Here is a 15,355-nt window from a genome sequence, read left to right as displayed (position 1 = left end):
AACTATCTATCTATCTATCTATCTATCTATTTTCAGGGGCCACCATCATTCCTTCCACAGTTCCCACCACCATGACTATTCCCTAGGGCGTCACCAGGGGGCGCTGTGGCTCTTCTCAGAGCTGCAAGGCCTGAAGCCAACTCACATGGTTCTCATTGAGTGGGCCCTGCGCCCATGCCCATGGCCTGGGTGTGAGGTGACAGCAGGTGCTTCCCCTCAAGGGACAGACTCAGAGCCCACAGCCTCCCCAGCCTCCTCCTCACAGTGAAGCTTCAAACTGGGCCCAGGACCCAGGACGGGAGGGTCCTGTGGGCTCACATTTGCATAATGACCAGCAAACACCCCCTGTGCCCAGGAGGCCGGGAGGAGATAAAGGGACACCCGAGACCAGCACCTGCAAGAGACCGAGGCACCTTGGAAAGTCTCCACCATGCGCTGGACTCCCCTCCTCCTCCTCCTCCTCCTCCTCGCTCTCTGCCCAGGTTCAGGGCCATTTCAGAGACCAGCCCGTGGAGGGGCCCCTCGGCTTCTGTTCCTTATCCCTGACTCGTGTCTGCTTCTATTTCAGGGTCCAGGTCTCAGGCTGTGGTCACTCAGGAGCCCTCAGCGACCGTGTCCCCCGGAGGGACAGTCACTCTCACTTGTGGCTCCCCACAGGGGCTGTCACTGATGGTCTCTATCCACAATGGATCCAGCAGAAGCCTGGCCAGGTCCCCACGGCACTGATTTATGACACAAACAAGAAACACTCCTGGACGCCGGCCCGGTTCTCAGGCTCCATCCAAGGGGGCAAAGCTGCCCTGACCCTCTCAGGGGCGCAGCCTGAGGACGAGGCCGAGTACTACTGCGCCCTGTGGTACAGCAGCCGTCCCCACAGTGACAGGTGCGGGCGGGGAAGTGGGGCACAAACACAGGGCTCAGGGCACCTTCTGCTTCTGGGGCCCCATCTGCTGCTCACGGGGCTGCGTCCCGCTGGGGTGGCTCTGAGGGTTGTTCTCTGAGTCCCCGGACCAGACAATCTCATCAATATTTTTCAGCTGTTTAAGGTTTTGATCATTTTATGAAAACAAAGTGAAATTAAGAACAGGAGCAAATATCATCAACAATCTCACAGGGAATGGACAGTAGCAGCAAAAGGAAAAGTTACACACACACACACACACACACACACAGCCCCTTCTGAATTTCACTTGGGTAGCATGTAATAATCAAGATAAAACTTAACAATATCATATAACAACAGTAGAAATGGAGCCACTTAGAAATGCAGTTGGGGCCTCCTGCCCAGCAGAATTTCCTTCACGTCTTCCGTTCACACCCGTGTAAGGTTTTAGGGCCAAGTAAACTGTAGGCTGGGTCCCAGCACCATTGCTGGGGGAAATGGGACATTTGGGGCAGTCTAGCAATCTGAATCTGTGCCAGTAACCTAATGCACATTCTTGTTAGCCTATAGTCTAGTCAGTGCCCCTTTAATTATCTGGTCCTGCAAGACCTGTTTACCTAAAGTTCTTCTCCCATTGTAGAGGCCATAAACCATGAACAACACACAACCCCCAGACGGAGTATCAGTGCTGGCGCCAGGCCCAGCCTTGAGATGTGGTCTCACTGCCCCATTAGAGCCCATGAGGCTTTTTGCAAAGCCTGCAAAAGGTCCGGAAGTATGATCCATATTTGGGGGACAGAGAAACCAAAGGGGTATAAAGGGAAAGCATCCTCCATATTGTTTACTCAGGATTTGGAGAGAAACAGACTCCCCTGAGTCACTGTGCCAGTACATGTGAAACATCTGGAAATAAATGGGTTTTTCCTGTGCCTCTGGTGCTCCTGCGTATTTTTCAGTCACCTGGTAAATTCTGTAACACCTTGTCTTCCAAAACCCGGCCCCTCTGCCCCAGAGCAGGTTCCCAAAGATTCTCTGAGGCCTGGACGCATGACCCGTGGGCTCAGCTGTGAGGACAGAGTCAGGGACCGAAGCCCAAGCTGAGATCATGTCAGGGTTGGACGGAGCCTCCAGACGCTGGAAAGAGACAAGAGAGCACCTACCCGGGGCCTCCCTGGGAGGGCGGGCCTGCCAGCACCTTGACCTCAGACTTGAACCCCAACCCTGACAGGGACCCTCTCCCTGGCTCTGGGGGGCTCAGTCTGTGGGCCTTTGTGGCAGCGTCTCCAGGACACAGCCCGTCGGGACAGTCCATCCTGCTCAGCCTGGGGGTGAGCTGAGCTGCAGCCCCAGGGCTCAGGGGGCTGGGCAGTCCCTGGAGGGACCACATCTGCAGGGACGGCCCCTCCTCTGGCCGAGGGCGGGAGGGAAGGAGGCCTGGCAGCCCCAGCGCCTGGCCTGGGCCTGGGGACCCTCCTTGAGCTCGGCCACCTGCTCAGAGCAGGGATTTGCTCTTTCTCCTGAGAGGACATCGCCAGGGACCTCTGAGCTCCCAGGAGCGGGAACTGGGCTCCATTCTCTGCTGACCCCGTGGCTGGGAGGTGTGGGTCCGGATCAGAGCGAACACAGACAGGAAGTTCCCCTCATGGCTCCAGGGCCTCCCTCTGCCCCACCCTCTTCACTAGTGCATTTGGGTCTGGAAACCCAGCAGGGAAACCTGCAAGGTAGTTCCTGCCTCACCATGACCAGCTCTGACCCCTGACCTCCCCATTGTCCTGACACATTCAGGTCCAAAAAAGCCACAGCCCCTCCCATCAGGGGGCAGTGACCTGAGGTCCAGTTCCCCCAGGAAAGTGAGAAACAGCACCAACCCCACAGCCTGGCCTCCCTTTCCCAGAGGGAGGACCTGGGAGGCAGGCTCCTGGCTGCCATGGAGACGCTGCCCCCGTCTCCTTGGAGCCTCTGCCTCCCACACCTCCCTCAGGGGGGGACAGGCGCCATGGCCTCGCACACAACCTCTGACCCCACACCCCACAATGCATCTCCGTCTCCTTCCATCCCCACAAAGTGCTCCCCCAGGTCCCCTTGAATCATTGCTTAGTATCCCCCCCTCACAGGCCCTGGTCCCGGTGGTGCTGTCACTGTCCCTTCCCCTTCTGTGTCCAGGGAGCTGGAGTCACAGTGAGCCTCAGTCAGACAATCAGATACCAGACTCTCCTATGGACAGAAAACAGACGAGTGGGAAATATTATATTCTATTTCCCTATCAATGAGGATGCCAGTTACTAGGTAAAGCTTGACCGAAAAGCATGTGCAGAAACGGAATATGTATAATCTACTGGACAGAAGGGAAGGATATTGAGAGAATAATATTTGTGTGCTGGAAAGAGAGTGATTAATTTCTAACAGGGGTGGAATCACATAAATAAAAAAATAAAACTGAGTCCTGAAAATTAGGAACCTCGCCTCCTAGGGACGGTCACTGCTCTGGACCTGATCCTGGGAGGAAAGTTCCATAAGTGACACCAGCTCAGTTCTGACCCTTGAACGGCTAAGGAGATGAGCCCAGACTCCCAGGAGGAGGCGGAGGGGAACATAGAGAGTGTCCTGAGGGGATGAGGAGGCCACCTCAGGGGGCACCTGGACGCCCTGAGCCAGGGGGTCAGTGCACAGAGCTGGGGGAGGCAGGACCTGTCCCTCATGGGCTCAGTCAGCAGGGAACACAGTGGTGCATCCAGGCCTGGGCACCAGGGGGCGCTCAGGGGCTGCTGTTGAGGGGCTGGGCTCATCAGAGCTACAACCTGTTCCCTGGCCCAGCCTGGTGCCCTGTGCTCAGGGCTCACAGCTGTGACCTTGCCACCCTCTGGGCCTCACACAGCCCCACCCCCGCCCTCACCCTGCCATCCTCAGGCACAGGGACCAGACCCAGGGCTCAGGGAGGAATCAAACCAGGGGGTCCTCATTTGCATGAGTGGGCCCTCCCTCCCGCAGACTATGAAGAGAGGAGAGGAGAGGTGTGGGGAGCTCTGCTTCAGCTGTGGGGCCTCAGGAGCAGGACTCAGGGATGACCTCCACCATGGCCTGGGCCCCTCTCCTCCTCACCCTCCTGGCTCACTGCACAGGTGACTGGATGAGGGGACGGGGAAGGGGCCTTGGGAACATACATGGGCCCTGCTTCCTCCTCTTGTCTCTACACCCAGACTCACCATCTCTGTGTCTCCCCCTCTTGCAGGATCCTGGGCCCAGTCTGTGCTGACTCAGCCACCCTCAGTGTCCGGGGCCCTGGGCCAGAGGGTCACCATCTCCTGCACAGGAAGCAGCACCAACGTTGGGTATGGTGACTATGTGTCCTGGTACCAGCAGCTCCCAGGAAAGGCCCCCAAACTTCTCATCTATCAGAGTAGCAAACGACCCACAGGGATTCCGGACCGATTCTCTGGCTCCAGGTCTGGCAGCTCAGCCTCCCTGACCATCACGGGGCTGCAGGCTGAGGACGAGGCCGATTATTACTGTGGGTCCTATGACAGCAGTATCAGTCGCACAGTGCTCCAGGCCTGTGGGGAAGTGAGACAAAAACCCCTCTGGTCTGGGAGGGGGTGAGCTCTCCAGCAGCTGCCTGCTCGGCTCAGCCTGTGACCTGTGGCTTCTGCTTATTCCCTCGCTGATGCCCTGGGCCCAGGTTCATCCGGGGACCCTGCCTGGGGGTGAAGGGGCCTCCCTCCCCTCCGGCCTCCATGTCACTCAGAGCAGCGCTTTCCCAGCTCAGGGTCCAGGAGGAAGGTAAGGCCTCTCCCACCCACGGGCTCTGTTCCCTCCCCCTGGGCTGCACTCACTGGGCCTGTGAGGCTGAGATGAGTGACAGCTGGCTGGGCCCTGTTCCATCCCATCAGGATTTACTCCCTTTAAGCCATGGGACTGGTTTCCATTTGCTCTGTGATTTTAAGCACAAAAATCGGCCATTCACAGCTGTCACTCTAGCAGATTGGGGGGTGCCATGGTGGGCGCTGAAGGGGGTGGTCCCAGTGGGTGAAGGGGTCCAGGAGGAGACACTTCTGGCTGTGACTACCTGGCTCTGGGAGTGTGGACAGCATGGGGACCCGGCAGGGGGCGCTGTCACACTGTGTCTGTGAAAGCAGCTGAGAGACTGGATCTTAACTGTTCTCAGCACAAGAAATAGCAGAACTTGTAGCCACGTCTGATGGCTGAGGTCAAGGAGACGTATTCTGGGATGGTTCTGCAGTTTACACCTCACAGAGTCATTATGTCGTACACCTGACACTAATTAATGTCAATTACATCTCAATTAAAAAATAAATTAAAATAAATCTGAATCTTCTGTTTCCCAAAAACCAGCACGAGGAAGTCTGTAGTAGCTTTATTACCTCCCTGCCCCGCCAAGACTGAGAGCAGCCTGGAGTCGGCGCCTGGAGGTCTGTGACAGGTGTGAGTGGCGGGATGTCCTCCAATAAGGGCCTGATTTTTAAAGGCAATGAGGCCCGGCCAGCATGGCCCAGTGGTTGAGCGTCAACCTATGAACCAGGAGGTCACGGGTTAATTCCTGGTCAGGCAGGACGCATGTCTGGGTTTTGGGCTCCATCCCCAGTGAGGTGTGTGCAAGAGGCAGCTGATCCATGATTCTCTCTCATCATTGATCTTGTATCTCTCCCTCTCCTTCTCCCTTCCTCTCTGAAATCAATAAACATATGTCTTAAAAAAAGAAGAAAGGCTGGTTTGGAGTTTTTTAATACCTAGATCTTCCGAGGACATGAAGCACCTTCTTCCTGCTGGTTAGGGTTCCTCCTACCTCAGACCCCCCCCCCCATCTCCTGTGAATGATTTAATCCCCCTCCAGCCTCCATTGGTTTCAGTGAAAACTGCCTGAATCTGTGGCCCAAAGGCTGGGAGGCCCATTGTCCGTGTGACCATCGGAAGCTGGGTCTCTGCTTCCTCACTTGGCCCCCAGGCTGGTCACCCCGAGACGTGAAGCTGCGGGTCTGCTGGTGACAAGGCCTCTCCAGGGCCTGTGGCAGGTGCTTCTCCTCCGGGGACGTTCGGAAGCTCATGGAACCTCCTCGTGGGGGTCACTGCGCAGCAACTCGGGATTTTCAACTGTTAGGACCAGATCACAGGGCACAGCTCCCATCTCACGACTAAAATGTAAAGTGATGTTAGAAAACGTCAATTAACACCTTTTCAACCCAGAGCAGAAGGCACAGTGTTTCCAATGCTTTTCCATTAATTCCTCTAACAACAATTTCCACCAATATGCATCATTGTAGAATTTTTAAATCAGCCTCATTTTGACATTCACATATAAAACATACATGCATTTCAAGCTGGCAGAGCGGTGACTAATATATAAAGTTATTAAATGAAGCCCTAGCACAGCAATTAGAAATTTTAACCACATTTTTGCTCAGCGCATCCTGCATGTCCCCCTTTTCCTCTCAGATAAACGCCAACGTCTGACTGTGCGTTGAGAACAGATCCCAGGAGTGACCACAGCCCACGGCTCATGGAGAACGATGGTGTCAGGAGGAGGAAATATGGACACAAAATAACAGTGACCCTGACCCCGGACGAGGACAGCCCACGAGGGCTTCCTCCCCCCGCTGCCCAGCCCTGTGGAAGGGCCCCTTTCTCCTCGGGGCCCTGGGTCCATGGGAAGGAGGCCTCCCGCCACCAGGAGTGAATCCCACACAAGACAGAGCCGAGTCCCTCACAGAAGGGGATGCGCCTCCACGGGGCTGTCCCTGCTCTGGCCCTGACCTGAGCCCTGACCCTGGTCTAAGAGTTGGTGCAGGAGATGCCACTTGAGTCCTGACCACGGACCAGTCCCGGGAGCTGTGGTCAGACTCCCCCTGAGGACGCCAAGTAGAGACTGAAGGTGCCCCGAGGTGAGGGGAGGCCATAGAGGGGACCCTGGCCTGGCCCTAGGGCAGGGGCAGAGGACAGAGTAGTGGGAAGGCAGAGGTGGCCTCTCATGGGCTCTGGCCCCCATGTCACTCAATGGTGTGTCTGGGCCTGGACACTAGAGGGCGCTGGGGGTTTGCTCCTGAGGATCTGGGTGCTCAGAGCTGGGACCAGCCCCTGACAAAGCCCAGGACCATCTGCTCAGGACTGTCAGCTGTGACTTCCCCAAACCTGGGCCCCACACAGCCCCTCCCCCGCCCACACCAATGGCCATCCTCAGGCAGAGGGCCCTGCCCAGGGCCCAGGGAGGGATCAGATAGATGGGGTCTCATTTGCATAACAGGATCCTCCCTCCTGCAGACTATGAAGAGGGGAAGGGAGAGGTGTGGGGAGCTCTGCTTCAGCTGTGGGGCCTCAGGAGGCAGGACTCAGGGATGACCTCCACCATGGCCTGGGCCCCTCTCCTCCTCATCCTCCTGGCTCACTGCACAGGTGACTGGATAAGGGGACGGGAAGGGGCCTTGGGAAGACACATGGGCCGTGCTTCCTCCTCTTGTCTCTACACCCAGACTCAGCATCTCTGTGTCTCCCCCTCTTGCAGGATCCTGGGCCCAGTCTGTGCTGACTCAGCCATCCTCAGTGTCGGGGTCTCCGGGCCAGAAGGTCACCATCTCCTGCACTGGAAGCAGCACCAACATTGGGAGTTACTATGTGCACTGGTACCAACAGCTCCCAGGAAAGGCCCCCAAACTCATCATCTATGATAATAGCAACCGACCCTCAGGGGTCCCAGACCGGTTCTCTGGCACCAAGTCTGGAAACTCAGGTACCCTGACCATCACGGGGCTGCAGGCTGAGGACGAGGCCGACTATTACTGTGGGTCCTATGACAGCAGTATCAGTCGCACAGTGCTCCAGGCCTGTGGGGAAGTGCGACAAAAACCCCTCTGGTCTGGGAGGAGGTGAGCTCTCCAGCAGCTGCCTGCTCAGCTCAGCCTGTGACCTGTGGCTTCTGCTTATTCCCTCGCTGACGCCCTGGGCCAGTGATGGCGAACCTTTTGAGATCGGTGTGTCAGCATTTTGAAAAACCCTAACTTAACTCTGGTGCCTTGTCACATATACAATTTTTTTTAGATTTGCAACCATAGTAAAACAAAGACTTATATTTTTGATATTTATTTTATATGTTTAAATGCCATTTAACAAACAAAAATCAACCAAAAATATGAGTTCGCGTGTCACCTCTGACAGGTGTGTCATAGGTTCGCCATCACTGCCCTGGGCCCAGGTTCATCCGGGGACCCTGCCTGGGGGTGAACGGTCCTCCCTCCCCTCCGGCCTCCATGCCACTCAGAGCAGCACTTTCCCAGGCTCAGGGTCCTGGGGGAAAGGAAGGCCTCTCCCCACCCTCGGGGCCCTGTTCCCTCCCCCTGGGCTGCACTCATTGGTCCTGTGAGGCTGAGATGAGTGACAGCTGGTTGGCCCCGCCCCTGCCTGGGGCCCAGCACTGAGTGCTGTGCTGGAAGGACCCCTGGCCCTGGTCCAGTCCATCAGGATTTACGCCCTTTAAGTGGTGTGAATGGTTTCCATTTGCTTTATGGCTTTAAGCACAAAAATCGGCCATTCACAGCTGTCACTATAGCAGGTTGGGGGGTTCCATGGTGGGCGCTGAAGGGGGAGGTCCAAGTGGGTGAAGGGTTCCAGGAGGAGACACTTCTGGCTGTGACTACCTGGCTCTGGGAGTGTGGACAGCATGGGGACCCGGCAGGGGGCGCTGTCACACTGTGTCTGTGAAAGCAGCTGAGAGACTGGATCTTAACTGTTCTCAGCACAAGAAGTTGCAAAACTTGTAGCCACGTCTGATGGCAGAGGTCAAGGAGACGTATTCTGGGATGGTTCTGCAGTTTACACCTCACAGAATCCTTATGTTGTAACCTGACACTAATGTCAATTACATCAAAATAAAAAATAAAATAATAGCCCTACCCGGTTTGGCTCAGTGGATAGAGCTTCGGCCTGCGGACTGAAGAGTCCCAGGTTTGATTCTGGTCGAGGGCATGTACCTCGGTTGTGGGCACATCCCCAGTGGGGGGTGTGCAGGAGGCAGCTGATAGATGTTTCTCTCTCATCGGTGTTTCTAGCTCTCTATCTCTCTCCCTTCCTCTCTGTAAAAAATCAATAAAACATTTAAAAAATAAAATAAAATAATAATGAATCTGAATCTTCTTCCCACAGAAAAACCAGCAGGTGGAAGTCTGTAAGTAGCTTTATTACCTCCCTCGCCCACCCAGACTGAGAGCAGCCAGGAGTCGGTGCCTGGAGGTCTGTGACAGCTGTGAGTGGCGGGATGTCCTCCAATAAGTGGTTGGGATGATTTAAAAAGGCGATGTGTCCCGGCCGGCGTAGCTCAGTGGTTGAGCATTGACCTTGAACCAGGAGGTCACGGTTCAAATCCTGCTCAGGCAGGACACATGTCCAGGTTGTGGTCTCCATTCCCAGTGGGGGTTTGCAAGAGGCAGCCAATCCATGATTCTCTCTCATCATTGATCTTTGTATCTCCCTCTCCCTCTCCCTTCCTCTCTGTAATCAATAAACATATATCTTAAAAAAAGAAGAAAGGCTGGTTGGAGCTTTTTAATACCTAGATCTTCAAGGACATGAAGCACCTTCTTCGTGCTGGTCAGGGTTCCTCCTACCTCAGACCCCCTCCCCCATCTCCTGTGAATGATTTAATTCCCCTCCAGCCGCCAGGGGTTTCAGTGAAAACGGCCTGAATCTGTGGCCCAAAGGTTGGGAGGCCCATTGTCCGTGTGACCATCGGAGCTGGGTCTCTGCTTCCTCACTTGGCCCCCAGGCTGGTCACCCCGAGACATGAAGCTGTGAGTCTGCTGGTGACAAGGCCTCTCCAGGGCCTGTGGCAGGTGCTTCTCCTCCGGGGACGGACAGAAACTCATGGAACCTCCTCGTGGGGGTCACTGCGCAGCGACTATTGGTTTTCAACTGTTAGGACCCGATCACCGTGATTTTAAGCAAAAAAATGGGCAATTCACTACTCTCACACTATAAACTATTGGGGGTTCCAGAGGTACAGCTCCCAACGCACGAATGAGATGTAAAGTGATGTTAGAAAATGTGTACTCACACCTTTCACCCCAGAGCAGAAGGCACTGCATTTCCAATGCTTTTCCATCAACACTTCTACCCACCATTCTCATCAATATGCACCATCCTTGAATTTTACAATCAGCCTTATTGTGACTTTTACATATAATAACATACATGCATTTAAAAAATGCATTCATTTCTGAGTGGAAGGGACAGGGAGAGAGAGAAAAACATCAATGTTGACAGAGAATCATGGTTCGGCTGCCTCCTGTGTACCCCCTACTGGGGAAGGAATCCTGAAACCTCAGCATGTGCCCTGACTGGGAATCGAACCCTGACTCCTGATACTTAGGTTGATGCTCAACCACGGAGCCACGCCGGCCGGGCCAGACATGCATTTGAAGGTGGCTGAGTGCTGACTAATATATAAAGTTATTAAATGAAGCCCTAGCACAGCAATTAGAAACTTTAACCACATTTTTGCTCAGCGCGTCCTGCATGTTCCCCTTTTCTTCTCAGATAAATGCCAACATCTGACGGTGCGTTGAGAACAGATCCCAGCAGTGACCACAGCCCACGGCTCATGGAGGACGATGGTGTCAGGAGGAGGAAATATGGACAGAAAATAACAGTGACCCCCGACCCCGGACGAGGACAGCCCACGAGGGCTTCCTCCCCCCCTGCCCAGCCCTGGGGAAGGGCCCCTTTCTCCTCGGGGCCCTGGGTCCACGGGAAGGAGGCCTCCTGACACCAGGAGTGAATCCCAAACAAGACAGAACCCGAGTCCCGAACAGAAGGGGACGCGCCCCCACGGGGCTGTGCCTGCTCTGGCCCTGACCTGAGCCCTGACCCTGGTCTAAGAGTTGGTGCAGGAGCCGCCACTTGAGTCCTGACCATGGACCAGCCCAGGGAGCTGTGGTCAGACTCCCCCTGAGGACGCCAAGTAGAGACTGATGGTGCCCCGAGGTGAGGGAGGTGATAGAGGGGACCCTGGCCTGGCTCTAGGGCAGGGGCAGAGGACAGAGCAGTGGGAAGGCAGAGGTGGCCTCTCATGGGTTCTGGCCCCCATGACACTCAATGGTGTGTCTGGGCCTGGACACTAGAGGGCGCTGGGGGTTTGCTCCTGAGGATCTGGGTGCTCAGAGCTGGGACCAGCCCCTGACAAAGCCCAGGACCCTCTGCTCAGGGCTGTCAGCTGGGACTTCCCCAAACCTGGGCCCACACAGCCCCTCCCCCGCCCACACCAATGGCCATCCTCAGGCAGAGGGCCCTGCCCAGGGCCCAGGGAGGGATCAGATAGATGGGGTCTCATTTGCATAACAGGACCCTCCCTCCTGCAGACTATGAAGAGGGGAAGGGAGAGGTGTGGGGAGCTCTGCTTCAGCTGTGGGGCCTCAGGAGGCAGGACTCAGGGATGACCTCCACCATGGCCTGGGCCCCTCTCCTCCTCACCCTCCTGGCTCACTGCACAGGTGACTGCATGAGGGGACGGGGAAGGGGCCTTGGGAAGACACATGGGCCCTGCCTCCTCCTCTTGTCTCTAGACCCAGACTCAGCATCTCTGTGTCTCCCCCGCTTGCAGGATCCTGGGCCCAGTCTGTGCTGACTCAGCCACCCTCAGTGTCGGGGTCCCCGGGCGAGAGGGTCACCATCTCCTGCACTGGAAGCAGCTCCAACGTTGGGCGTGGTTATGTGCACTGGTACCAGCAGCTCCCAGGAAAGGCCCCCAAACTCCTCATCTATGAGAGTAGCAAACGACCCTCAGGGGTCCCTGATCGATTCTCTGGCTCCAGGTCTGGCAACTTGGCCTCCCTGACCATCACGGGGCTGCAGGCTGAGGACGAGGCCGACTATTACTGCGAGTCATGGGACAACAGTCTGAGTGGTCCCACAGTGCTGCAGGCCTGTGGGGAAGTGAGACAAAAACCCCTCTGGTCTGCGAGGGGGTGAGCTCTCCAGCAGCTGCCTGCTCAGCTCAGTCTGTGACCTGTGGCTTCTGCTTATTCCCTCGCTGACGCACTGGGCCAGTGATGGCGATCCTTTTGAGCTCGGCGTGCCAGCATTTTGAAAACCCCTAACTTAACCCTGGTGCCGTGTCACACATACAATTTTTTTGAGATTTGCAACCATAGTAAAACAAAGATTTATATTTTTGATATTTATTTTATATATTTAAATGCCATTTAACAAAGAAAAATCAACCAAAAAAATGAGTTGGCGTGTCACCTCTGACAGGCGTGTCATAGGTTCGTCATCACTGCCCTGGGCCCAGCTTCATCTGGGGACCCTGCCTGGGGGTGAAGGGTCCTCCTTCCCCTGTGGCCTCCATGTCACTCAGAGCAGCGCTTTCCCAGGCTCAGGGTCCTGGAGGAAGGGAAGGCCTCTCCCACCCATGGGCCCAGTTCCCTCCCCCTGGGCTGCACTCACTGGGCCTGTGAGGCTGAGATGAGTGACAGGTGGCTGGGCCCAGCTCCTGCCTGGGGCCCAGCACTGTGTGCGGTGCTGGAAGAACCCCTGGCCCTGTTCCATCCCATCAGGATTTACTCCCTTTAAGCTGTGGGACTGGTTTCCATTTACTCTGTGATTTTAAGCACAAACACTGGCAATTCACAGCTGTCACTATAGCAGATTGGGGGGTGCCATGGTGGGTGCTGAAGGGGGTGGTCCAAGTGGGTGAAGGGGGTCAATTAGGAGAAATTTCTGGCTGTGACTTCCTGGCGCTGGGAGTGTGGACAGCATGGGGACCCGGCAGGGGGCGCTGTCACACTGTGTCTGTGAAAGCAGCTGAGAGACTGGATCTTAACTGTTCTCAGCACAAGAAATAGCAAAACTTGTAGCCACGTCTGATGGCTGAGGTCAAGGAGACGTATTCTGGGATGGTTCTGCAGTTTACACCTCACAGCGTCATTATGTCGTACACCTGACACTAATATAATGTCAATTACATCTGTTAAAAATAAATTAAAATTAATCTGAATCTTCTGTGCACAAGAAACAGGCACGTGGAAGTCTGAAGTTGCTTTATTAACCCCCTCGAGTGAGAGCAGCCAGAAACGCCTGGTTCCAGTGGGCATTGGCCGCTGCCGCTGGGGGGCTGAGGGGACACGTTCTGTCCTGCGGATGCTGGACGCCAGGGACAGTGCCTGTGGCTGTGCCGCCCAGGGACAGGCCTGGAGCCGACACCGCTATGTCCTGGGAGCTCTGCCTGCGGCAGGAGCTTCTGTTCCTGGGACGGATGGAAGCTCCTAGAAACTCCGCGTGGGGGTCACTGGGCAGTGACCGGGGATTTCCAACTGCCAGGACCAGACCACAGGGCACAGCTCCCAACTCACCACTGAGATGTAAAGTGATGTTAGAAAACTTCGATTCACACCTTTCAACCCGGAGCAGAAGGCACTGCGTTTCCAATGCTTTTCCATCAATTCCTCCGCCCACAGTTTCCACCAATATGCATCATCCTAGAATTTTTAAATCAGCCTTATTGTGACTTTCACAGGTAATAACATACATGCATGTGAAGCTGGCTGAGTGCTGACTAATATAGTGTAAAGTTTTAAAGAAGCCCCAGCACAGCAATTAGAAAACGTCAACATTTTTTTGACGAGCAGGTCCCCCATGTCCCCCTTTTCCTCTCAGATAAATGCCAACGTCTGACTGTGCGTTGAGAACAGATCCCAGGAGTGACCACAGCCCACGGCTCATGGAGAACGATGGTGTCAGGAGGAGGAAATATGGACAGAAAATAACAGTGACCCTGACCCCGGACGAGGACAGCCCACGAGGGCTTCCTCCCCCCCCTGCCCAGCCCTGGGGAAGGGCCCCTTTCTCCTCGGGGCCCTGGGTCCGCGGGAAGGAGGCCTCCCGCCACCAGGAGTGAATCCCACACAAGACAGAACCCGAGTCCCGCACAGAAGGGGACGCGCCGCCATGGGCTGTGTCTCCTCTGGCCCTGACCTGAGCCCTGACCCTGGTCTAAGAGTTGGTGCAGGAGCCGCCACTTGAGTGGGACCAGCCCAGGGAGCTGTGGTCAGACTCCCCCTGAGGACGCAGAGTAGAGACTGAAGGTGCCCCGAGGTGAGGGGAGGCCATAGAGGGGACCCTGGCCTGGCCCTGGGTGAGGAGCAGTGGGCAGAGCACTGGGAAGGCAGAGGTGGCCTCTCATGGGTGCTGGTCCCCATGTCACTCAATGGTGTGTCTGGGCCTGGACACTAGAGGGCGCTGGGGGTTTGCTCCTGAGGATCTGGGTGCTCAGAGCTGGGACCAGCCCCTGACAAAGCCCAGGACCCTCTGCTCAGGGCTGTCAGCTGTGACTTCCCCAAACCTGGGCCCACACAGCCCCTCCCCCGCCCACACCAATGGCCATCCTCAGGCAGAGGGCCCTGCCCAGGGCCCAGGGAGGGATCAGATAGAAGGGGTCTCATTTGCATAACAGGACCCTCCCTCCTGCAGACTATGAAGAGGGGAAGGGAGAGGTGTGGGGAGCTCTGCTTCAGCTGTGGGGCCTCAGGAGGCAGGACTCAGGGATGACCTCCACCATGGCCTGGGCCCCTCTCCTCCTCACCCTCCTGGCTCACTGCACAGGTGACTGGATAAGGGGACGGGGAAGGGGCCTTGGGAAGACACATGGGCCCTGCTTCCTCCTCTTGTCTCTAGACCCAGACTCACCATCTCTGTGTCTCCCCCTCTTGCAGGATCCTGGGCCCAGTCTGTGGTGACTCAGCCATCCTCAGTGTCGGGGTCCCCGGGCGAGAGGGTCACCATCTCCTGCACTGGAAGCAGCAACAACATTGGGCGTGGTGACTATGTGTCCTGGTACCAACAGCTCCCAGGAAAGGCCCCCAAACTCCTCTTCTATGGTACTAGCACTAGACCCTCAGGGGTCCCCGATCGATTCTCTGGATCAAGGTCTGGCAGCACTGCCACCTTGACCATCACGGCGCTGCAGGCTGAGGACGAGGCCGATTATTACTGCTCAGCATATGACAGCAGTATCAGCAGTCACACAGTGCTCCAGGCCTGTGGGGAAGTGAGACAAAAACCCCTCTGGTCTGCAAGGGGGTGAGCTCTCCAGCAGCCGCCTGCTCAGCTCAGCCTGTGACCTGTGGCTTCTGCTTCTTCCCTCACTGACTCTCTGGGCCCAGGTGCATCCGGGGGCCATTCCTGGGGGTGAAGGGTCCTCCCTCCCCTCCGGCCTCCATGTCACTCAGAGCAGCCCTTTCCCAGGCTCAGGGTCCAGGAGGAAGGGAAGGCCTCTCCCCACCCTCAGGGCCCCATTCCCTCCCCCTGGGCTGCACTCACTGGTCCTGAGTGGCTGAGATGAGTGACAGCTGGCTGGGCTCTTCCCCTGCCTGGGCCTCTGCACTGTGTGCTGTGCTGGAAGGACCCCTGGCCCTGTTCCATCCCATCAGGATTTACTCCCTTTAAGCCTTGCGACTGGTTTCCATTTGCTCTGTGATT

At 56.2% G+C, this 15,355-nt stretch overlaps 1 gene segment (V, D, J or C); it reads left to right on the top strand.

The window, feature by feature from the left end:
* Window positions 1-7,205: 7,205 nt before the first annotated feature.
* Window positions 7,206-7,759, top strand: LOC138998139 (immunoglobulin lambda variable 1-40-like). The segment is given in 2 exon segments: window positions 7,206-7,285; window positions 7,395-7,759. Coding segments are annotated over 2 exon segments (423 nt in total).
* Window positions 7,760-15,355: the final 7,596 nt, after the last annotated feature.

Source organism: Myotis yumanensis, unplaced genomic scaffold, assembly GCF_028538775.1.
Source record: "Myotis yumanensis isolate MYYU_CA2020_CCGP unplaced genomic scaffold, mMyoYum1.0.hap1 SCAF_19, whole genome shotgun sequence".
Classification (NCBI taxonomy): domain Eukaryota; kingdom Metazoa; phylum Chordata; class Mammalia; order Chiroptera; family Vespertilionidae; genus Myotis; species Myotis yumanensis.
Note: the sequence above shows the minus strand (reverse complement) of the source record. Positions and strands in the feature narration are given on the sequence as shown.